This window comes from Abramis brama (genome assembly GCF_963993115.1).
Source record: "Abramis brama genome assembly, chromosome: 4".
Lineage (NCBI taxonomy): Eukaryota > Metazoa > Chordata > Actinopteri > Cypriniformes > Leuciscidae > Abramis > Abramis brama.
The window spans coordinates 45,233,434-45,258,940 of NC_139966.1; the positions used below are offsets into that span (position 1 = coordinate 45,233,434).

General features: G+C 37.0%; 1 protein-coding gene across 6 annotated transcripts in view; it reads left to right on the top strand.

The window, feature by feature from the left end:
* chchd3a (coiled-coil-helix-coiled-coil-helix domain containing 3a) overlaps nt 1–25,507 on the top strand; it is a 67,588-nt gene that overhangs the window by 26,570 nt on the left and 15,511 nt on the right. For 3 of the 6 annotated variants that reach the window (XM_084110887.1, XM_084110889.1, XM_084110885.1), the window contains 2 exons: nt 14,458–14,472; nt 17,448–17,531. In XM_084110887.1, the coding sequence (XP_083967013.1) occupies nt 14,458–14,472; nt 17,448–17,531 (99 nt within the window). The remainder of the gene's footprint in view (nt 1–14,457; nt 14,473–17,447; nt 17,532–25,507) is intronic. The other 3 variants (XM_084110888.1, XM_084110890.1, XM_084110886.1) reach the window with 1 other exon arrangement.

The window sequence follows — 25,507 nt, forward strand, 5'->3', positions numbered from 1 at the left end:
CATGTAAAATTGCTGTCTTTATAATGTAGCGGATGTTTAATCTTAAGACATTTCAGGTCAGTATTTTATTGATCTGTGATGCTTTAATTATTGTATGTAATTGGTGCTTTGCAGTGTTTTGCAGTTTTCACTGTTCTGCAGTCATTCAGGAAATAGACATGTAGGTGTAAATAAATAAAATGGATCAATGAGGAAACTAGACGTCTTCGGAGATGACTTTTCCTTTCAGTTCAAAATGAACACTCATGCAGAGATAAATTAGTTGGACAGGTTCTTGTCTTTTCCTCTTAACAGAAAAATTTCACTCCCGGACATCATCACACACATTTCATCCCTCTCAATTTTGAGTTCTTTTTTGAGCAGAGCTTTTTTTAATAGAATTTGAAGGGTTATCGCCAGATTCATGCCGCTTTTTCTCATGTAATCATCTGTTCTGACAGTGCTATCATAAAACTCTTTTCTTTTTATTTCATTTTTTCTCCTTGAAATTATTTTTTTTCCTTGTGAAAGGCTGGAGACTAACCTGCCTGACTCCCATTGTAATCTCCCGGTTTCTAGGGACCTTCACACTTGTTTTTCCCATCCAACAATTTTTGACTTTACGGCATGGCTAGATGTCTTTTAGCTTAGCAGCATGTGTGTAGGTCAGTCATTTTTGCTTGAATTAAAAAAAAATATTTACACATCACCAAGGTGACAATGCATTTAATAAACATAGCACACATACAAGATATAGCGAGTTAATCAATGCATTATTCTTTTATAACGAAGTAATGTTCAACCTGCTAGTAATTGCAAATTTAGTTTAAATTGCCTCCAAAACATCAATAAGTGTTTGAAAGTCCTTGCTGGGGTAGTACATGGTTCTGCTGCTCTCAGCACACTTTGAATAGATGGACCTTTCAAAGATGATTTGTTAAGTCCTTTGTCCTAGCAGACCCTTCCTCTGACTGCGTTTCTGCCTGACTGCAAGGCGTTCAATCATTGAACATCAATCAGGCTTTTGAAATGCATTCTTACTGCGAGTAAGAGCCGCAGTGCCACACTTCAGGGTTTCTGCAGTTTGCTTTACAAATGCATTAGCCAGGCGGTGTACTGTTCACTCATGGGACGTTTACACAGGCCAATGGGTTCTTACGGTATTAGTCGTATTCTCTTGGGTTTGAGCGGTCTAAGCAGAGGCAGGTCATATGGACAGCAGGATTTCCTCGACTTTGTTTTTAGAGCTCTTGTGACGCCTAAATGTCTTGCTGGTTCACCTTTGTATCCTGATAGTAACTTATATTTAGTGGCTAAAGAAAGCAATCTTTATTTTTCAGTCATTTGTTGGCATTCAGTATGTATCTCTTCATTCACTGAAATGGCAAAAGATGTCTTGATGAAAAATGTGTGTGTGTATATATATATATATATATATATATATATATATATATATATATATATATATATATATATATATAACCATTAAAAAAATGGGATTATAAAAATAAAATTTATGTACACCAAGGCTGCATTTATTTGATCAAAATCCAGTTAAGCAATAATATACTGAAATATTATTGCTACTTAAAATAATTGTTTTCTATTTTAATATGAACTCTATTTTAATATGTTTTAGAAGTACATTTTTCCTGTGATGGCAAAGCTGTCATTACTTCAGTATTCAGTGTCACATGATCCTTCAGAAATCATTCTAATATCCTAATTTGCTGCTCAAGAAACATTTCTAATTATTAAGAGTGTTGACAGCAGTTGTGCTTCTTAATATTTTTGTGGAAGCCATGATTATTATTATTTTCAGGATTCTTTTATGAATAGAAAGTTCAGAACAACAGCATTTAATTGAAATATAGACTTCTTTGTAACATAATAAATGGCAGTTTTGATCAAATTAATGCATTTTTGTGGAATTAAAGTATTTTATTACTAAGCCAAATTCAATACAGGGATTTCAGAGACCTTTTTTGAGTGAAAATGCAAATGAATGATTAAGAGTTTTGAACCAATTCACCTAAACAGTAACATAAATTAATGAAAATTACCAAAAACATTGCAGTTTTTGCAACACAAGACAGGCTTTTAAAATTTTGGTCTTGGCACTTTCATATTCATAAGTTACTATAGAGTGGGATTTCCATACAAGTGTTAACGACTGTAGGAAACTTAATGGTGCATGTAATCATCACTGTGTTGCATTATTTTATGTCATCAACAGAATTGTTGCCGTTTTATTGTGAATGTATGGTTTTAGAAATCGATTTTTGGCAACCAAATGAAAACCACATTTCTGCCTTTTGCTTCTCAAAGACGACAGGAGACTAATGCCTGGGAAACACAGCTTTTATTTCAAAGGTTATGAACTATTAAGCTGACCAGTGCTGCTCTATGAGCATTTTATTTTTCATCTCCTCATTCAAGGAGATATTGATCCCTCTCTCATCAGAATTCACACTGTGCTCTGGTCTTCAGACACTGTTTGTCACGTACAATAGCACCGCTGAGTGCTAGTGCCGGCTGCATTCTCCGGGAACAGTCTTCGCATGCCCAAATTAGCCTCTCCAATTATCCCGCCCCAGCCAAGAGCTCTGAGGTTGCTGTTCCGATGGTTGTCTTTCTTTGAGTCTTTGCTGACTCTACCTGAAACCATAAATAATTTTCCTCAAAGCCCACCAGCTTAGAAACAAAGCTCTGTTTTCTTCAGCCAAAAGACCCTGAGTTTTGCTAGATTTTGAAAGCACTTGCAGTGTTCTTGTTTTGTGGTTCTGGATTTTTGTTTGGTGGACACAAGAATGGATGTTATTTGACATTTGTAATCTCTTCTGTTTCCTTGGATGTTTTGCTATAAATTTAAACTCTAGTGTCATTTTCCCAATAGACCTGTTGAGTATATCAAACTTGCTCATTTTTAGATGTATTGCAATGACTTTTTGTGATTTCTGCACTTTGGTGAGAAGTTCTCGTGTATCTCTTCAACCATACATGCTGTCAGCGATTCTAGACATTAATAAACTCGTCAAGTCTGGTAGTGTTTGGGTTTCAGTGATTCTGGCCCTCTAGCGATCTTTCAGGACAGCCAATCAATCACAACGCATATCATTTCATTCAGACACTGGCAAACCCTGGGGCGAACATTTCAATCAAACGCAGAGTCATCAATCTGCAACCCAGTGACTGATGCAACTTATTCGATGGCTGGCGACGTGATTTGTTGAGACAAAAGATCAGACAGTCTTGCAAAAGCTCATGAAATGTGTGCCTGACACTTTCTCACCCGGCAAATCACAAGGGATTGTTGTTTTTGCAGTCACCGAAAAGTGTTTAGAAATTATCTGACTGTGTAAACCTCTTGCAAATATTTAACACTTAACTAACACTAACTAATTAAAAAAAGCAAGCACAAAATAAAACAGTTAAAATTCATTATTGTGGGAATTGTTAAGTGGGCACTTAGTATTTTTTTTTCTTTATATTTTCAATATGGCAATTTTGACTTGAACTTAATCAAAACTTAATGGTTTACTTTTTGAATGGTGTGGATATTTTCATTTAAAATTAGTCATAAGTATTCATTTTATTGATTATTATTAATTAAAAAATTCTACATGTTTGACTGGAGTCTTCATGTGACTGTATATGATTTTAATCTTTTTAATGAACCGTATTACTTTAATTTTAGTGACAGTTTGAACTATGGCTGAACTTTTTTTTTTCTTTTTTTTTTTTCTGATCTCAAATTGAGTTTTCTGCTTCCACAATCAACCTATTAGAGTCTGCAGATGTTTTTATTTGATGGTTGGATGGGCTGCAGACGCCACCTTCAGTTAAGCTTGTATTTCAAGAGCACAAATGTCCCCTTCCCCCAACCCCCCCCCCCCCCCCCCCCCCCCCCCCCCCCCCTCTCTCTCTCTCTCTCTCTCTCTCTCTCTCTCTCTCTCTCTCTCTCTCTCTCTCTCTCTCTCTCTCTCTCTCTCTCTCTCTCTCTCTCTCTCTCTCTCTCTCTCTTTTGCTTCAAACGCTGTCACATTTTAGATACAGCTGACTGGCCCTGACTGATAATACCCCACAATTTAATTTCCCAGGTATTAAAGAGGACTTGCTGGTTTTTGAATTGGATGTACTTGTTGGTGGTATTTGGGAAGGAGAGAAAAAAAATCCCCTCTTTGCCTTGCTCAAGAGGTCTGAGAAATGAGTTTTCTCCATGTTTTCAGTCTTAAGTGAGATAAACAGATGTTTTGTGTGTGTGTCCTGCAATATGAATGGAGATGGTGTTTCTCATGCGGATGTGCTGATAAGTTTATGTACCTTTTTGAAAGATTTTCAGCATTTTTAGTAGATAACGCATGTTTACATATATCCACAAGACAAAATAATACGTCAATTTACACTATTCTGTTCAAAAGTCTACATAACCTTGGTTTGTAATCTTGTTTTGCCTCCTTGAGCATTAATGACTTTTTGCAGCCTTTTTGTGACGGTGTAGGAGTTGTCCTGAGTTGATCTCAACATCAAATAACTACTGTAGGGATGATTAATGTGATTAAATGTGAAGAAGATGCTGTGTAAAACCCAAGAACTTGGTGGACCTGTTGAGTTATGTTCTTGGTGGAAAAAAGGGTGGACAGATTGACTGCTCTGGGCAAACTACAGGCTCACAAATGTCTGCAAACAGTCTCTGATTCTTGAAAATATATTAGGAATTAAGGGTATGTAAGCTTGAGTGCAGGATAATTAGTTTAAATTAAAATGATGAAGAAAGGTGAAGAAATTATGTCTTGTAGAACAGTGTTGGGGAAGGTTGAAGATTATATATATATATATATATATATATATATATATATATATATATATATATATATATATATATATATATATATATATAATTTATGTAACATTATTTTGAGTTTTTCCTGTAAATGTCATGTAAAGCATGAAACTTGTAACATTTTATATCAAATAGCTTTATCATGGCAGTACATGTAAACCAGGATCTATGTGCCAACAATGGATGCTATTTGTGAATCTGCAAAATGATGTTTTCCCAATGCAGTGAGGTAGGTGTTTTAGATTTATGGTAATCTACGACTAACCGTATATGTTCAGCATGTAAATACGTGGGTGTGTGGATGGCTAGTTTCAGTTTCAGTAAATTAGGCGTGTAACATACAATCCCGTTTCATGTGTGTGCTTGTTCTCTTTCTCGGCTTGGGCTCCCTGCTGATTCCCCCTTGTTCACTGAGTTTTGTAGCCTTTGCTGCCCACCTGCAGTGCCAGTGTTCTGAAACTGGCCCTAATTGGCTGGGTCTCCGGTTGGCACCGGTGCCCGGCGCTCACCCCGGCAGCTAATTGGCTCCGGCGGCCGCCCGTTTCCATGAGCTTCGACCAGGGTTGGATTGATGGATGGCAGCAGGTGTCAGGAAAGCTGCTTTCTGACAGAGCAGCTTGTGAAGTCAATTTACAGCCCAAAAGGCAACAGGAGGGTTTCTGCATGTAGCCGTGCCTCTAGAGAGAGAAGGTATTTGAAAACACTGCTATCTTTAGACCTCATTTTAAATCTCGAAACTGACTTCCCCAGTTATATAAAATGAAGAAAGAAAAAAAAAAATCACTTTCTTGGCAAAGATGGCAGAGCTCCTGACAGACTGAAATATAAGTGGGATATAGCGGTTATGATCTGGGCTTTCCTTATCCACAGCCCTAATCCTTGATTATCACACTTCATTACGAGAGTAGATTTGCAATTAAAGTTCGCCGGAAGCATTGTGAGCAGTAGAATGAACAAAGGTGTATTTTGACCTGGTACTGAGGTGAAGGACACTGAATTAAAGACAAAAAGTGGAACATTGACACAAAAATGAAGAATAAAGTATCTGTCGTAGTCTGTTGCACGGATTGCTGAAATACTTGATTCTGGTTGGTCAACTTTAGAATCCAGTGCATAAATATTTTGTATAATGACCACAATACTTTATTCTAATCATTTTTACTTGGTTTGTTTTTTCTTGGTTTTCCGCTCCGCAGCCTCTTTTTCTCGCATAAAATAATTTAGCTCAAAATCAATAATTCAAGTCCATTCATTTATTAATTTATTTGGTAAGTGGACATTTAATAAGCAGGATAATGTACACTCAGACGGTCATTATAGCAAAATAAACTCTTTCAGGGTGATTTAAGACCGCTGCTCCCCCATCTGGGTTCATTTTGTGGTAACGACCGGCCGACTGTACATTATCCCTTGCTAAATTTACATAGTAAACATGATTGAACATGCATCTTTGGGTGAAAAGGGCTTTGCTCGGATGTGAATGGACCAGTTCATGAGGTTTCTCCAGATGGACAAATGCCATAATTAGATTTCCACTAATGCCCATATTGACATTGGCTTTATTCACCCTTGATTCATGTTTTTGGACGTGCTGCTACCAGCTGCCTCAGTTTCATTTTGTTTCCTTGTCTGCATTAGCAAAATAGTTAAAAATAAAAAAAAATAAAAAAACTTTTTTTTTTTTGCAAATGAAGACAACACTCTCCACAGTGAATTGAGGCACACTGATAATTGCTCAGAGTTTGGTGAGAGCACAGCCCTGCTGTTTATCTGCCTTTAATTGGGAAGATGCCCAAATGTGAGCACAGAGAGAGCGGCCATGTGGGAGTTACTGTCCTGCCACCGGTCACAGATCTGCAGTAGAATCTTTTAGCACAATCTAAATTCTAACTCCCACTTTGTGTGTGTGTGTGAAATTGTATCTCTCAGAATAACCTGGAATAAATTATGTTCTGAGTGCTTTAGTGGGGGTTTTGTGCCATTGCTAAGTTGTTTTTGGTGGTTTCTACGGCATTTCTTGATGTTAGAACTCTAAATTTCTATGACGGGGATCTTCATTTATTGTTTGATCTCAAACACATTCAGCACGTTCAGCAGAAGTATCCAATTAAGTTAACTTCGACCAAAGCGTTATACCAGCGGTGTTAGCGAACATCATGACGCTGCCAAAAGTGGTGTTTAAATGAATATGTAAATATTTGCTGCTCGCTTTCCTTTCAATAATAAAATAAACACAACCAAAATGACAGTAGTGAGAAAACAGCATTTAAGAAAGCGTCTGAACCTAGCGATGTGGATATGTTTGCATAAGCTCTGCAATTCTGCTCTCCAGTCAAGTCACGTCATGTTTATTTGTATTAGGGCTGCCCTCGACAAAAGGTTTTTCTAGTCGAATAGTAGTGGTTCATTTAATACATTAGTCAACTAATCGCCTGCTTATATTAATTTGATTGCTTAAATAATTACTGAGGGCAATACTCAACCATAATATTTAGCATCTGCCTTTAACGTCTGCAACGTTTGGTCGACTATTAGGGGGTAGCCCTAATTTATATACCACTTTATAAAATGTTGCTTTAAAGCAGCAGTTTTACAGTATTACACAGTATCACTTTCAATTAGTTTACAGTATTACATATGAAAAAACAGTATCACTTTCAATTAGAATTACAACTTCAATTTCTACCATAAAGCAGCTATGGAAGTGAAATAATACCAAATGTTTTTGAAACAGAAAAGCTTGTTGAATTGCACTAATTGAAAAAAATATGCATTGGATTAACCGTGCTTGCATTTTAATGCATTGTATTTTTAGGGCTTACATTTTTAATGGGCTGAACATTCAGCATGGTTGTATTATGTAAGCTGTGAATAATTTACAAAACATTTACAACATTAAAAATTCAATAATCCATTTTCACCTTTCAGATTTCACTTCCAAAATATTCATTCTGTTTAAAAATACAAGCCTATGATATTCGACAGGCAATTTTCGGTCAGTTTTATTTCGCTTTACAGATTCACTTCCACAAAATTCAGTGGTTCAAATTCAACAGAAAATTCAACATTTCGCATCCGGGAACTGCAGGTATAGCAGTAGATTACCGATTCATAATCTCCATCTGAAATGACGTCACTAAAGGTCAGTCATTGTTTTCACTTGAAGGGCCTTTATTCAGTGCAAGTCAAGGTTTTTTAAACAAGCACCACTAATAAAACATTATAGAGGTGGTGTATTATATAAGAAGAAACATTTCACCACACTGAAGTAGTCTACTGACTTCTGATAAAAGTGATAAAAGAAATAAAAGGCCAGTTATTGTAGATAGAAATGGTCAAACAAGGCTCACCTTGAACTGCCATGGAAATAAAGTTGAGTGGGAGATACCAAGGGCAGCCCTCCTTTACCTAGAAAGCCCCAGTGGACATGAATATGTAAACAGCTCCATCTCATTTACAGTACTGCCTGACTGAGGTCACACACACAGAAGTCATGCGGTCACCATCAGCAGGAAATGCAAAGTCAACTGCATGTCTGAAGGGCAACCGCACTTCTCTTTCTCTCAGTTATGTATCTCGTTTTTTTCCCTTGACCCTCTCTCTGTCTTTGTCCTTTTCCCTTTCTCTCTCCCTCTCTTATTTGTCCCCTCGTTCCCCTGAGGGAGAACTTTATTCCAAAGGCAATTGTTCAGCCTTTCAGGTCCCTCCGCGTGTCCTAGAGTTGGATATTAGAGAGTGGGACGCTCTTTTGTTTTGTCCTAGATCCCCGCTCTATTGTCTACCTCTGCTCCTCTCTGTCTGCAGGGGTGTCTCTCTCCTCTTTATTCGGCTGTTCTCTCTTGGTGGTAATAGATGGCTTAGCCCTCCTTAGAGAGCGCTCTCCATGAACGTGACTGATGATTTGATTTCCCCATGGTTTTGCCCATATGGCCTCAGCAGAGATAACACAAGCTGAAAAGTGCTTTAGCCATCAGTTAATACCTCGGGCTGCTGATCAGTTAATTAATCAAACTGTATGATCAGGTTGGTCCGAGCTTGACCCGTAGACTGACAGCTGGCCTGGCACAGACAGTGACATGGGCTCTAAACCTCAATGACACGTACAGCCATTTAACATATGGGAAAATTAGGATACATTTCACAAGTGAAAGTGCCAAATTTTGTGCTCAAATTCAACATTTTTGTAAGTCTGTTCACGTACAGATACAAAATATCTGTGTGTTAATTATACAATGTACTCTATTTCAATTAAGTTAATTTTAATAAAGCAGCTATGATTTAAATAATTATTAATTAAATAAATTACATAAACCAATTTACATTTTTTGAATTTAAATAATAAATTTATTTATTTAATTAATAATTATTTAAATCATAACTGCTTTATTAAAATTAACTTAATTGAAATGGAGTACATTGTATAATTAATACACAGATATTTTTATTAAAGGTATAAACATTTAAAAAAGGTATTATGTTATATAATTTACCAATATAATTAACTGTTATTGATTTATACATACTTTATAAATAAAAAAATAAAAAAAGGTTATTACTTTTTAAATGGATTTGTTCATTTATTACTTTTTTTATTTAAAAATGTTTTTTTTTTTACAAATATTTCAATGAGGTCTAACACCTCGCCATCGCATCACAGACTGTTTTTGCTGTCCTTCATTTTTACGGCAAGGGTAAATTAAGCATGTAATTTTGCTAAATGTCACATTGGATTTATACAATTCATGTAAAAAATTTAATTGTGTCATGGCTGTTCATGCTGAAGTCACATTACCTACCAACCAACCAAACAACCAAATAAATAAATAAAAATATTATGTTTATTTCTAGATATGAATGTGTGATGGCCGTGTCACGTGTGGAAGGGGACAAAACTCATTTGGGCCTAATTAATTAATCTTTTTTTATGCAATATGTAACCTACTCAAAGTGGCTTGTTTGGTAGTCTGATGGCTTGTGTTAATCAGAACTAGATTAGAATACACAATATTTCAATGACAATATTCCTCGACCAGATACTAATTTTGATGTATCTGTTTATGAGCAGATCTGGTGACTGTCAGTTCATATGGATCGGATGGAGATGCTTTTTGACAGGTGGACAGAGGAGTGTGTGCATGCTTGTGTGTTTTAGGGCACTGGATCGATCATGGTGTCAGAGTACGAGGTCGTTCGTAGAGTGGGGGTCGGGATGTAGGGCACCAAGTGTGATTGGGGAAATCTTTGTATCTGGTCCCTTTAATAGTAAAGGACAGGCCTTCTGGTTCGCTGCTAATTTGATCTTTGCTCACAGAAAATGAGGCCCAGACACTGGCAGGACAGTTCATTTTTTTTCCCCTGTCTCGGTAGAGGACATGTCCAGTCCTACACAGGGGGCCAACTCCTTCTGCCTACGCTAGAATGACCTCTGACCTCTGTTCAGCATCCTTCTCAATTACCCACTGACCCTTTCTGTCATAGCAGCACAGACTGCTGGGTAATACACTGTATTTCCAGACACCTTTCAGCATGATTCAATGGATGAAGATGGTTTGTTTGAAACCGTGTGAAATCTACCATATTTGCATGTTGTCATCCATAAATCGACCTTGTTAAAGGTATGTTGTGGTGTTATCGGCATTGATCCACTCTAAACAGTTTAACTGGATATTAATCGTAATATTTTTTTAGAAGCCTCATTTAGCCCTGTTTCCAACCACACTTACCTGCTCAAACAATCACACATCTCTTTCCTACAACATACACATTTACACTCTCTCATTATCACTTTTATTCTCATTCTTCTCAGTGCCAATTAGATCTGAGCAGGCTGGCTGTGACCCGACATTTGGCCTTTGACCTGTGCCTGCTGGGCAGGTGAACTCTTGGCACACTGCGAGTTTGTTCTGGCAACTGAGTTCCTGGTGATGGATGCCGGGTGCTGAGTAACTCTGACCTTGTTCGGTTTGGCCGTCGAAGGTCATGGTGAAAGAGACAACGTTTTTAACAAAGAGCTTTGATTTGTTGTCATATGTGTGGGTCTCTGTGGGCAATGCTTGCTTCATTAAGAAGAGGCGATGCACAAACCTTACGGACCCAACTTGAGCTGCCTAAACATCATTGTACCTTGCGTAGGAGAGCAAATGACAAAGCAGGTGAAATGAGGAGTAGAAGTGGAGGTAGAATTATGGAAATATGAAGAACGAGAGATGTTTTTAAATCTCTCCTTGACTCAGCACACGCTTTTACCTGTTATGTCAGAATGTTCTGCGTGAGCTCAAACTCTCCAGCACTTGGCTAATTAAAAACATTGCTCTTCTTAATTATTCAGCTGCAGCTAATTGATATTCAGCGAGACACTTTTCCTTCTAAACGACCCGTTTAATTTGACCATGGGGTCTGCTGCGGTGATGCCGAAGTCATCCTGCCGTGCGAGAACGGAGATTGTATGGGAAGAGGCGAGCTCGCAATTAATACAAAGTTTTTGACGCATTATATCTGTCTAAGTTTTTTTGGAGTTAGAGAGCTGGAGGAAATGCGGCCCATCTGTTGCTTTGGGCCGTGCTGAATTCTCGCTTGGTGGATACGGCATGATAAATGTCACAGGGCATCTGTTTTTATTGCTCATCTCACAAAAGATTCCTTTGTTGATAGTGTTTGGTTGTGTCTTTAAAATAGTTTATAGTCAACTTAATGTGTGGCACGCTTGGTGTCTGGCTTGTACTTTTGTGTGTGTATAAACCAATTGGAAATGCATTTGCTGTTATTTCAATTTTTGTTGACACGCTTATGGCACTGTGCAAAGACATTAGATTGAAAATAACCTAGAATATTCATTTGAGTCAGGCCATTAGCTTTTTATTTTATTTTATAATGGGTGTGAGTGGGCAACAACAAAATGCAAATATTGTCTTAGGGATGGCAGTGTTTTTAATCGGTCATATAATGAGAAATAAAATCTCCCTAGATCCTTTGGAAATAAAATGGTTCGCTGCACTCTGAATTTATTATAATAACTTTCAGAACTTCCTTCCTGTTTTATCAATACTAAGCAAACTTGTTCTGAACTACTGCCACAAGTCAGATGTGCACTTGAAGCACAACTTCCCACATTCACAATGTCTATCAGCAATGTCTGTTTTGTATTCAAAACGTACAGTTACAGTGAAGTATAAAGATTAATTTGGACTATTTTTCAGATACTTCTATTCTTAAACATAATATATATATATATAAAGCCACACTTTTTGCTGTCCCTGGCTGTGTGTAGCACCTGCAACTCTGCATTTCCTTCTGAAGAATCCTAATGTTGGAAACTGGGCCCAGAAGTAGCAGTGTCCAACGCCAAATGTGATTACAAAATTGAATGTGGATAATAAGGCCAGTGACTTTTTCAGAATATGCAACATTATATATGGCTCAAATCAAATTCCTCTAAAACCAAAGACATACAAAATCTTTTGTAGGACAGTTGGATTGTATTGGATTACTGTGGGTCACTCTCTCTCTTCGTCCAGATACATGTCATGAGAGGTGTGACTTAAATGATAAATCACTCTCATTGTCCTCCCTTCCATCCTCCCCATTTTTTGTTCTTGGTGTTTGTAGTTTCACTTTCATTTCTCAGCCTCCCATCCCACTCCCTGTTCTTCATTAGTGGGATAATAGCGAGCGATTGGTCATGTGACTCAGGGCCCTATGTAAGCAGTGTAATTTGATTATATGACCTGCAGGAGACTGAATGAGTGTGATGTGATGGAAATAATCCTGACAGTCTGTGTGACTGAGCGACAGAGGGCTGCCATATGCCCCCATGATTCATTGAATAAAAAGGGAAAATCCCTGCGTGCGCATTGGTGGCAGTGCCTCCCTGTCCTTTAATTGCTCATTGGTTACGCTTTCACTGCGTTTGCCTACTGGTCTGTGAATGCAGCTGCTCCGTGTGTGTGTGTGTGTGTGTGTGTGTGTGTGTGTGTGTGTGTGTTTCAGGCTGAAGGTCAATGGTGGTAGCTGCATTTTTTTTTTTTTCATTGAAAATTTGGAGCCATAATGTCTCCTTGACTGATTACCCACAATGCTTCTCGCCCACGCAAGAGCCTCGATTGGCTTGCAGACTTGAATGTGTCTGTGTTTGTGTGTGAGTGCTGGAAAGGAACAGTGCAGAGGTCAGATTTATTCTGCCAGAGGGTTTGGACCTCTTCTGTCGAGGGCTGTGGGTGTTTTTGGAAAGCAGTTCTGTCCGTCTTCACTGCTGCAGGTGTGGGACTTGATTAAACTACAACTGTGTGTTGCTGTTAAATCGTGTTTCACACACTATCAGAAAAAAAGGTACAAAGCTGTCACTGGGGCAGTACCCTAAGATACAAAAGCTAAAAGGTGCTAGTATGTACACTTAAAGTACTATATGTACACTTAAGGTACTAATATGTATTTAAACATATTATTATGTACCTTGAAGGAATTTAGGGGTAAATAAGATACAAAGATGTACCTTTTGGCGTTTGTACCTTATATTATTATTTTATTTTTTTATGATTTAGTATTTTTATTTATTTGTACATCAAGTTAAACTAAATCAAAATGTTGCCTTAGCAGCTAGCTGAAATAAAATGTTTGTTTTTTATGTTTGATTTTATTTCAGTTAATGTTTATTTTATTTCAATGGTTTTTGTTCATTATAAAATCCCTGGTAAGAGGATGAAAATGTTAAGTTAGCAATTTTTGCTAAGGCAAGCATCACTAATACTATTGCTCATACTTTGGGTTAGGGATTTTTTTTATGCTGCAAAACTCTTAACTGACGAGCGTAAATTCACACACATGATTCAAGAGTGGTGTGCTATTACATTTTTAAGCCGTTAGATTTGAATTTTTTAAAAGAGCAAGCCATAAAAGGTTTGGGGGGAAAATCCTGTGAACTTGCATGGAAGGATGGAACCAAACCACATTTAGAAACCATAATATCAGATAAGCAACAACTGACTTGAAAACCACCTAGCAACATGAAAAAACAACAACTCAGAGTACCTTTGCAACCACTTAGCAATGCCCTTACAATGACCTTTAATGCCCAACCAAAAAGCAAGCAACTGCAAGCTGCAGAAAAATGTCATTTTCAATAATGTCATGTGGTGATGTTACCTTTCCCATTATGAAACGAATGAGAAATTTGCATGCATGAGATGAAAAAGTTTAATTTTCTTTGGGATTATTAACACTTCTTAGTGACCTAGAAATCACGGCAGACTTACCTGCGGGTTTACAGATATACGAGTGAGTGAGAAGTTCATCAGCCGCACTGGCCTCCATGAGCGCTGGGGTTGAGCTCTGATGGAGATCGCTCCGCTCTGATTAGATTTAGATTAGATCAGATTTACAGGGGTTAGATTTTAGATGAGATTTGTTGTGAAGAGCTCCTTCTCACCTTGCGACAGTGTTTGATAACACAGAGATGAACACGTCTCTGTGTCCCTGCACTATAGCAACACCCCGCTGCTTCACACTGCAGTCTTTGTGTTTGTGTGTGTGTGTGTGCGCGCGTTTCAGTCTTTGAATACTGAATGTAATTATAGGAACTTCATCGTTAAATTTCTGTTCTCTCTTTCTCTGTCCTTTTTCTTTCTGCTCCCTCACTCCAGCAAATGGAGAGAAAGGTAAGGCACGAGAGGTTTGATTTATACATCCCATATCTGTCTCAACTTGCTTCCTGCTGCAGTACTGCATGCCTAAATATACTATACCTCTCTCTTTTTGTGATTTACTGCTGAGATTTTTTCTAATCATCATTTTTCTTTAATTTAATGTCGTCATCTTGCCATTGTATTTCTACACCAGCGTAGAAATTAATTTTAATTTTTGTTTCATTGTTCATATGTAAGGAGCCACATTATTTAAATGTGCAATGGGACACTTTTGCTTACAAAATAAATTAATCATTGCTGAATGCGAATTGCTCAATCTGAAAACTTTTGCATGATGCTGCATCCACGCTGCTACATGTTAGTTGAAGTCCAAGATGACCAGCACAACATAACCAAAAAATGCTTAAAAAAAAATATTTGTAGTTTTTTTTTTTTTTTGTGTGATTTGTGAAAATTACAATTTTAGTTAATAAAATAAACATTTATTACATTTAGATTTTAAGAAATTTATATTTTAAATAATTTATTTTTTGAGTGTTATTTTCTTATTGATTATCTCATTCATTTTCTTTTTCCATTTTTTTTATTTCCTTCCAGTGTTTTTATTTTTATTTTTTAGGATAGGAAACTTTAGGGGGAAATTAAACTAGGAATAGTAAAACCACAATCAAAAAGCGATTTGGAGTCTGTTTTCAACAGTCCTATACATTTTGAAGGCACAAAAGGCAATAAATAAAAAATTAAAATGAGTAAACATGGCTGTCAGCATACTGTATCTCCTCTCTGAGTGTGTTATAAATTAGTGAGGGTCACTTCTAGTAGCTGAAGGTCAGGAGTGACAGAGGGGGAGAAGCATGTGCGATAGGACAGAGAATCACGGATAAGGCCATAAAGATTTTTTATTCTTCTACTGCTGATGTTATCGCTTAGTCTCTTCCATTCACACACACCAAGCCTCTAACACACAAAGAGGGTTCCAGTGAACGTTCCCTCATGAACCCTGTCATGAACTGATGCCCTTGGAATAATCAAAGGTCTATGTCATCTCTCACAATGCCAGCAACCTGAGGCCATACTCTTCAGGGTAGAGAATAGCTACTGTGCTGCTATGTGTAAGGACTTAGATTAGTTATGATTGTGCCTGAAGAAATATATTCAAGTTATGTTAAAAGCTCCCCTCGAAATTTAAATTAAGCCATCATTTACACACACTCATGTTATTCCAAAACTGACTTTATTCCATTGAGCACAAAAGGAGAAATTTTAACATCTTTTACAAACAATAAAAGTAAATGGTGACCCAATGCTACAAAGCTAAAAAATAATTTAAAGGGGTCCTATTATGCTTTTCTACTTTTTCAACTTTAGTTAATGTGTAATGTTGCTGTTTGAGCATAAAAAAGATCTGCAAGGTTACAAAGCTCAAATTCCACTCCAAAGGGATATATTTTTAACAGAATCCACTTTCCAAGAACCACAACGTGGTCATAATGTTCCTCATTTAAATGATCCCTGCCCACGGATTGCGCAAAAAGGGGGCGAGGCCTGGTAAAACTGCGTTAGAATACAGTGTTGTCGCTATGTCAAAGAGACACTGTTTTTTCCACTCATTTGTTTGACCTTCCTAAAGCTGGCGAGAGATTGATTTTTAAACACTGTTCCTGAACATTTATAACCTTGATGTTTATATATGTACTGTACATTTTTTGGAGAGCAGTTTTCTGTTGCTTTTGTAAGCTCTCGCTTTTGTAAGACCATTCACCATTTAAACATGGTTTTGTGATGGATTACTGTTTGTATTACCTTAGTTTTAGTTTTAATATCATGATTAAATGGTGGATAACATCGTATCTATAATGTATAAGAAAATTACAAAAAACATACCACTCTGAAACATCCAGTGAAATCTGTGCTGTGCATGAAATACATTCTGCACAATGCTCTTGTTCGTTAACATTGTCAGGGTCTGAATCGGGCTCGAATTGGTTTGAAATTGACGCCAAACTTAATATTTATACTAGAGAAGAACTTGCAGTTATGGAGGGGTAGGACATTTCCCAAACGTGCACTACGTGGTGCCAATCACAACACACTGGGCCAGCTAACCAATCACAGCACATTTGGTATTTCAGAAGGAGTTGCTTCATCTAAATCGGCGTATTCGAGCCAGACTGGGGAGAGAGGTGCTGTAATAATGTAAAATATGTGAAAAATTATACGTTTTTTTAACAATCAAGCATGAAAACATATTCTAGTACACCCCAAAAACAAAATCAAGACTTTGTAAAAGAGCTTAATAGGACCCCTTTAAAGCACCATGAAAGTGCTCAATATGACCGATGTGCTGTAATATGCTATAGTTTTTTGTTTTGTTTTGTTTTTTGTGAGGAAAAGACCAAGATTTAAGTCATATTTCACTTCTAGTCAAGTAGGTTTGCATATTCAAATGTGATGTGTTCAGCTTAATGCTTCTACTTTTAATTGTTTTAAGAAATTGCTCAAAACTTTATTTTTATGAAATATTTGAATAACAAATATGAATAATATTATAAAATAAAATATTATAGTATATACTTTTAGTAATATTTAATATTATTATTAGTAGTAGTAGTAGTATTTATGTACCATGTATTATTTTTGCTCATTTTTATGCATTATGTTTGTAGCCTTTTTGAGTTTAAGAAAGGTGGAAGATAAATAACATTTATTATTATTATTATTTATTACATTTATTTCTATTCTTTATATAAAGCTATCAAATTACTTCAGAAGCTTCGAATATAGCGAACAAGTCATATTGCCAATTGTTATGTTATTTCTAGGGTGCTTTTTGTCATTTTTGGAGCTTGACTGCCCACTTACTATCATTGTATGGAAAAGATCAGCATGAACATCCTGCCAAGCATTTCATTTTGCTGTCTGCTGATACTAGAAACTCTGTGTGATGTTATATTGAATGCAGTTGTGTATGTGTGTGTTCTCCACAGGCTAGACAGTTGGAGGAGAGAGACAAAGAGCTCCGGAAGCAGGACGCCTTCTACAGAGAGCAAGTGGCCAAGCTGAAGGAAAGGGTATGAACTATACATTTGAAGTTACATTATCCACAGTTCCTGAATATATAGTGATGAACGCTAAAGCACTACATTATTATTAACGATATTATCGAATACGATAACCGTAATTCTCAACAGTAACTCACTAATGCGCGGTGCAGCTGTCCTGAGCTATAGAGGCAGATTGTGAGTCAGACTCTTCTGTGTTATAGAGGCAGAGGTGAGACAGGCTGTCTTGCTTTACAATACCATGGTGAGGCAGGTTGTCTTGATCTGCAATGTGCAGCTGAAACCTCTCTGCAACCTTGCTCACTCATTTGTTGTGTCCTTAAACTGACACCCTCCTGCAGCTCATGGTCAGATCCTCCTCTGAGCCTCTGGGATGGGAGGCGTCCACATTCCCTCACCTCAGATTCTTCACCCTCAAAGGACGTACACGTACTGAGCTCCCAGAAGGGGGTGTGAAAGTGTGTGCAAAAATGGTAGATATCTAGTGTTGACCCATTTTAAAAGTGTAGGTTGTGTGTGTCCATAGGTGTTTCAAAGGTTTAGCCCTCTGTAACCATCTCTTTGTGCTTTTTCAACTCACCTGCAATTCACATACTTTAGCATTAGCAAAACTAATTAATTTTATGGAATTAAATGGCTGAATCTTTCATCTTACTAAGGCTAGTTTGATAGCTAGCACTTTAGGTAAAAGTATACATATGTTTTTTTCAGTACATCTGTGAAATTTCCATGAAATAGTTTAGGCCGTCTAGACACAACCTACGCATCCCAGCCTAAACGCTCTTGGTAAATTATTTGTTATTAAAGCATACATTCACAAACCACTGTTAAAGGGATAGTTCACCCAAAAATGAAAATTCTGTCATCATTTACTCACCCTTATGTCGTTCCAAACCTGTATGTGTTTCTTTCTTCTGCTGAACACAAAATATATTTTGAAGAATATGGGTAACCAAACAGTTGATGGACCCCATTGACTTCCAATCCATAGTATGTAAAAAATAAAAAAAAATAAAAAAAATAATACTTTACTATGAAAGTCAATGAGGCCCATCAACTGGGTGGATTCTAAATTAAATACCTCTGATTGGCCATTGCGCTCAAGATATCAACAGATACATTTGTGATTGTCTACATTGCTCAACGCTGCAAAAGCATGTTGTAAATAGAAACCTTTGATGCTCTCCAGAATGCAAACATGCACACACGAGTGTCTTACTTCCTGAACCCGCACTCGCCCATCAAATCTTGTCCCACGCCACACTCTGTTGCATCAGGTCTCTACTTGAAAGCTTCTGTAATGAGTGATTTACTGTAACTGCTTTTTTTTGTTAGTTTGCACACTATAAAGGACAAGTCTGTGGTTATCGACAGCATGCCACAAATGCAGTCCATAGAAAATAACCCAGAATATTCTTTTAAAGCTCCATTAAGTCCGTGATTAGACTTACTGTGATTAGATACTGTGTCCATGAATCTAGCTGATCTTGCACACCGCAGTTTCTCTGTCTCTTTACAAGGACAGCTTTCACGCCATTTCAGCTCTGCATGCGGAGGCGTTATTGATCACTCGCAGCTTCATCAATCACTTATCGAGCTCTGTTCAATATTCCCGGCACTGTGTCAACATGTACACAAACACATACACAGACCTCACCCCTTCTGAGAGACTCAGCTGAACACTAGTGTGTCTGAGCCCAGTTGGTTTGTGAATCATGATTTGTTGGTTAGACATCTTAAATACAAGACAGTGGCATAGAAAAGAGTAGGGAACATATACAGTATATGCAATAAATAATGATAATAATAATAATAATAATAACAATAACAATAGTACATATTTAGAATAAAATATTTTATTAAATAAAAATATTGTATATTTACATAATTATATTTTGTATATTTCATAAAATTATGAAATACTTATGTAATAATAATATTGATAATTTTCCTAGCAAAAATAAGTATGTGTAATCGCATTATTCATATACAGCTCTGGAAAAAATTAAGAGACCACTGCAAAATTATCATTTTCTCTGGTTTTACTATTTATAGATATGTGTTTGGGCAAAATTAATATTTTTGTTTTATTCTATAAACTACTGACAACATTTCTCCCAAATTCCAAATAAAAATATTGTCATTTAGAGCATTTATTTACAGAAAACATCTGATAAGTTCATATTCATTTTTAAACAACACAATACTAATGTTTTAACTTAGGAAGAGTTCAGAAATCAATATTTGATGGAATAATTCGATTTTCAATCACAGCTTTCATGCGTCTTGGCATGCTCTCCACCAGTCTTTCACATTGATGTTGGGTGACTTTATGCCACTCCTGGTGCAAACATTCAAGCAGCTCGGCTTTGTTTGATTGCTTGTGACCATCCATCTTCCTCTTGATCACTTTCCAGAGTTTTTCAATGGGGTTCAGGTCTGGAGATTGGGCTGGCCATGACAGGGTCTCAATCTGGTGGTCCTCCATCCACACCTTGATTGACCTGGCTGTGTGGCATGAAGCATTGTCCTGCTGGAAAAAAACAATCCTCAGAGTTGGGGAACATTGTCAGAGCAGAAGGAAGCAAGTGTTCTTCCAGGACAATGATCTGGGGGTGCTTCAGCAAGGCTGGAATCGGGCATGTTTGTATTTGTGAAGGACACATGAATCAAGCCACGTACAAGGTTGTCCTGGAAGAACACTTGCTTCCTTCTGCTCTGACAATGTTCCCCAACTCTGAGGATTGTTTTTTCCAGCAGGACAATGCTCCATGCCACACAGCCAGTTCAATCAAGGTGTGGATGGAGGACCACCAGATTGAGACCCTGTCATGGCCAGCCCAATCTCCAGACCTGAACCCCATTGAAAACCTCTGGAAAGTGATCAAGAGGAAGATGGATGGTCACAAGCCATCAAACAAAGCCGAGCTGCTTGAATGTTTGCACCAGGAGTGGCATAAAGTCACCCAACATCAATGTGAAAGACTGGTGGAGAGCATGCCAAGATGCATGAAAGCTGTGATTGAAAACCAGGGTTATTCCATCCAATATTGATTTCTGAACTCTTCCTAAGTTAAAACATTAGTATTGTGTTGTTTAATAATGAATATGAACATATTTTCTTTCCATTATTCGAGGTCTGACAACACTGCATCTTTTTTGTTATTTTGACCAGTTGTCATTTTCTGCAAATAAATGCTCTAAATGACAATATTTTTATTTGGAATTTGGGAGAAATGTTGTCAGTAGTTTATAGAATAAAACAAAAATGTTAATTTTACCCAAACACATATCTATAAATAGTAAAACCAGAGAAAATGATAATTTTGCAGTGGTCTCTTCATTTTTTCCAGAGCTGTATAGTGGTGTGTGTGTGTGTGTATATGTATGTATGTATGTATGTGTGTATATGTGTGTGTATATATGTATGTATGCTTCCTTTTTGAAGCTTGAAATCTCCGTTCATTGTAATTACGTGAAAATGAGCTACCAGGAGGTTCATTTTAATCTTCTGTGTAACAATAAAAGAGAGAATGCGGCTATATATAAATGTCAGTGTCGCACATCATTTTGAGAACCACAGGATTGTGGTTTTCCCTAGCCTTTGGTCTCTAACAATACCAGCTACGAAAAATAAAAAAGAGTGAATGAGAGATACAGAGAGAGAAGAGAATAAAACGCTGATATATATTACATGTCTCTTTCAATTCAGTTTGCTCGTTTATCAGTGGCCTGCGTGTGACAGCCCGTCACAGCTCTGAGACGACTGCCACCTCCAGCCTTCTTATTGCTGTGGCCACTCAAATTGCCTCTGAAACAATATCTATATATGAACCGCACGTATATATTCGCCTCAGATTTTCACTCTGTAAAACAATCTCATATTTCAACTGACCGCTCTCCTCTTTTTTCACCATTTCTTTTCTTCTTTTTTTCTACTCAATTGCGTTATCAGAAGTTTTGTGTCTTTTTCCTAATGCTCCATGATAACAGTGGAAAGTCTGAGGTGTTGAAGAAAGCTGCTAATACAGTGATTTGAGCCTGATCAATGGAATTTAAATGACCTCAAAGGCACTTAAATGCAGTGGCTTGGAATGGATGTTAGCTTGCTCATAATTAGACATTCTTATGATCTGGCTTGATAATGTGTAAGAAAAGCATAATGACATTGATCGCTTACCAAGCCAGTCAGGCTTAGTGATAAAATTCCCAAAGTGCATTGCACCTGTCAGTCAGGTGCAAACTGGTAACAAGAGTTGGGAATTGTAAGCTATTCTGTTCTGTTCTAATCCCGTCTCGCCATTCCCAGTCTCTTTATAATTAAATTAATGATTCTGTTATCATTTTTTTTTAAGATGCAACTGCCCAAAAATACTAAACTAACACTAAATGAACACAATACTAAACTAACAATTTTTTTGAGTAATGTATTGTAAAATATCTCTTAGATTCAATAAAAAAAAATTACAAAAAAAAAAAAAAAAAAAACTCTACAGAACATGAATCTGGTGGGGAGGTGTGTGCTCTGAGATTGCAAAAATAATTATTGATGTGTAATTGAATGATTCATAAATTGTATTGAATAATAATAACTTATATTGTTATTATTATATTGATAATAATAATTAACAATTGATTGATTAATGGGATCTCCCCATCTGCCATTCATTGGACAACCAGATAACAGTATTTATTTACTTATTTGCCCGTTTATTTTTATTTGTTTTATATATTTATTATTATTATTATTTTAATGAAACCGGTTCTAAATCAGAACCAGTTCTCAATTCTCAACCCTAATTTTGAGGGTGCGGAGTCAGATTTTCAAGAGCACAACTCTGTCTGAAATTGTGTCCAAAAGAAAACTTCTTATCTTTTTTTATCACATGATGTAGCGACACTTTTGCTTGAATTCCATTCAAGGCTTTGACTCTCGGGGGGCTGTTACCTAGCAACACTATATGATGTAGTCGTAGTAACCCGTAGTGATGCTTCAATGTAAATAGCTAATCTCTGCATGTAAAACTCTCTCTCTTTCTGTTTTCTGTGCTTCTGACATCATTGTTAAGTGAAGAATGTGAGTTGTTTTATTTTAGATCAATGTGTGGTCATTATCTCTTCCTCCCTGCAGACGAAACACTGGAAAGGGACAGTGTCTGTCTCTGCACGAAGCCTCGTTAATTTAATTAGCAGAGTTTTATCTAGGCAAGAGACACAGCTTGAGCTTTGCACTCACAGTCATGTCCCCTTGTTTTTACTTCCAGCCACAAGCATAGTAAAATTGGAATAGTTCAACATTTCTTATCATTTGCTCACAATCTTGTCATTCCAACCCCATATGGTGTTCTGTATGAGTCATAAAATGTCTCCAATATGTCACTCTAAAAATGTTTTCCATGCTTGGACCGAAGGTTTTTGCCATTTTAAGCTACAGCATTTGTGCTTATTTGGGACATTTCCACTCGTCTGTTTTGTTTCACAGTCTCCCGCAGTAAGAGGCAGCGACGGAAGGATTGACTCCACAGGCCTCTGTTCTGCTTTCCTTCCCTGTTTGCAGTTGCTAGCTTTGATTTGTTAAAGCGCAGTCTCGCGCCTCCACCTGTGCGCTGCGGAGCCAATATGGCTGCCGTGCTGTTGAGCCATAATGGCCGTCTCAGCGGGGGTTTCCCTCCACATCCTCTCTGGTCTGTGAGAGATAACGCAGCCTGCTGATTACTGCACCACTGCTCAGATCTCTCATTATAAAGCCTGCGATATTTAATTTGAACATGGGGTTGTTTCTCAAAACACCACCTATATGTGCCGTCAGTGGCAGAAGTAGGAGATTTTAAGAGATTCTTTCATTAGTTCATAACACCCCTGTGTGCATCGGATTAAATAAAGTTTTATTTTAAGATGCCTGTAAACAGAAAGTGAGAGAGTGCTTCACAGCTGCTGTGTGGAACAGGTAAAGAACTGGAGTTTTTTTAGTGGTGCTTGTTAAGGAAAGGAATGAAACCTCGAAAAAAAATGTTAGGGTTGATACAACTGCAACATTATAACATCGTATATATACTGTGTATGTATGTCATATGTAGGTCATATGACATACACTATGCATGCATGTCATATGTAGGTCCTCTATGATTTGTTAGTGAGACCACATGACTTTAATTTGGCAAACAAAAGAGTTTTAATATTAAAACAGTTTTGTCTGTTGGACCTCATGACTTTGTCAATCGCAACTCGAGTTTGATATTGCAGGCAAAGATTTTTTTATTATTATTTCTTAAATATACATAAGAAGAAATAAAACATTTTTTTCTGCAAAATCAAAACCTCTCTATGATAAGTTAGTTGAATTTATTGGTCACACCACATGACTTTGATTTTGCAGACAAAACATGTTTTATTATTAAAACACTTGTCTGTTTGGAGCAAGTGGCTTTGTTGGTCTCACCACATGACTTTGTGCAATAAATTTATATGATGAAAGAATAATAAAACACTTTTGCAAAATCAAAGCCTCTCTATAATAACTTAGACCACATGACTTTGATTTTGCAACCAACAAACAAAAGTGTTTTTTTATATATTTATAAGAAATAAATAAAACAAGAAATAAATTGTGGTGCGACCAACAAAGTCATGTGGTCCAACAGACAAGTGTTTTAACCATAGAGAGGCTTTGATTTTGCAGACAGATTTGTTCCCTCTAAAATATTTAGGTAATAGTAAAGTCTGCACGTTTGTCTGCAAAGTCATGTGGTCTGACCAAGTCAAGAAGTCCAACAGTCAAAAGTGTTTTAAAATTAAAAGCAAAATCAAGTCATGTGGCGTGACCAAAAAAGTCTTGTGGGCTTACTAATGCAACTCATCAGAGATGACTCCTGCAGACCCTCATGACTGTGTTAAGGTCAACATGCCTCTTAAAATATCCGATTATTTGGTATTTTCATGAAAGGTTAGGCAAGGTTAGTTCATGTTGTAAAATGTCATGTGGTGCAAGTTCTCAAAACGTTAATATTTATGAAATATAAATATAAAAATATAAAATATGAAATACAACTTTTTTTAAAAATAATGATTAAGATGTGAAATATCTAGTTTTGTAATCATAATCTGATACTCTAGCCATGACGAATGAAGATGAGGGTTTAGGGTTTCGTGAAAGAGTATGTGGGTGGTAAACGTACGCTCTCAGATTGATGGAGGGGCCTCTAAATCAGTGTGGCCCAACTCTGAAATCAAAATCAGCACCTATTCCATTCTCTCTTTAATCAAGGGAAAAGTAAGACCTCCCAAATTACACCGCCAATCAGGTCATGGGGTTTTAGAGCGTGTGTGTGTGGAGGTCCGAATTTTCATGTAATCAGTGTCTCTGCAGGCCAGCGACTTCTTCGTGTGTATCCCTCATTAGTGCTGACTTCTCCCATCAGATCAGCATCATCACAACATGCTCTTAAAATCACTGCTGTTGTTCCCTTTTACCAGGCCCCTCAGAGTCAAGTTCGTACCTGATGCCGTCTTTAACTCTCAATGCTGTTGTTCCAATAATAGGCTTGATGGCAGGCTCGTTTACTCGGGGAAATAAAACATTATTTTGGAACTTTACAAGTGTGTGAGTCAGCCCTTCAGCTTCCTACAGTAGGTCCCACAGTGTAATAGTACCATGCAGCGACCAAAGTCAAATTTGCCAAGCACCAAATCTGAAAATCTTTCCTTAGCAAGTAAATAAAACCATTAGCTGGTAACTATTTTTTAACTATTGGAAATTTAATTTAATTATATTTTAGTTGGATTTCTTATTTTAGTTGAATATTATATCACGCACACATACAATTTATGGTATGCAAATTGCTTATCTACCAGCAATTGGTAGGTTTGACGGGAAGCTGATTTTAGACTCTAGTGCCACATTTCTTATAGCCACTAGACAAATGGCTTCTACTTCACATGCAGTCTATCAGAAGCCATACAGTAGCTTCACTAAAAGCCTAAGATAT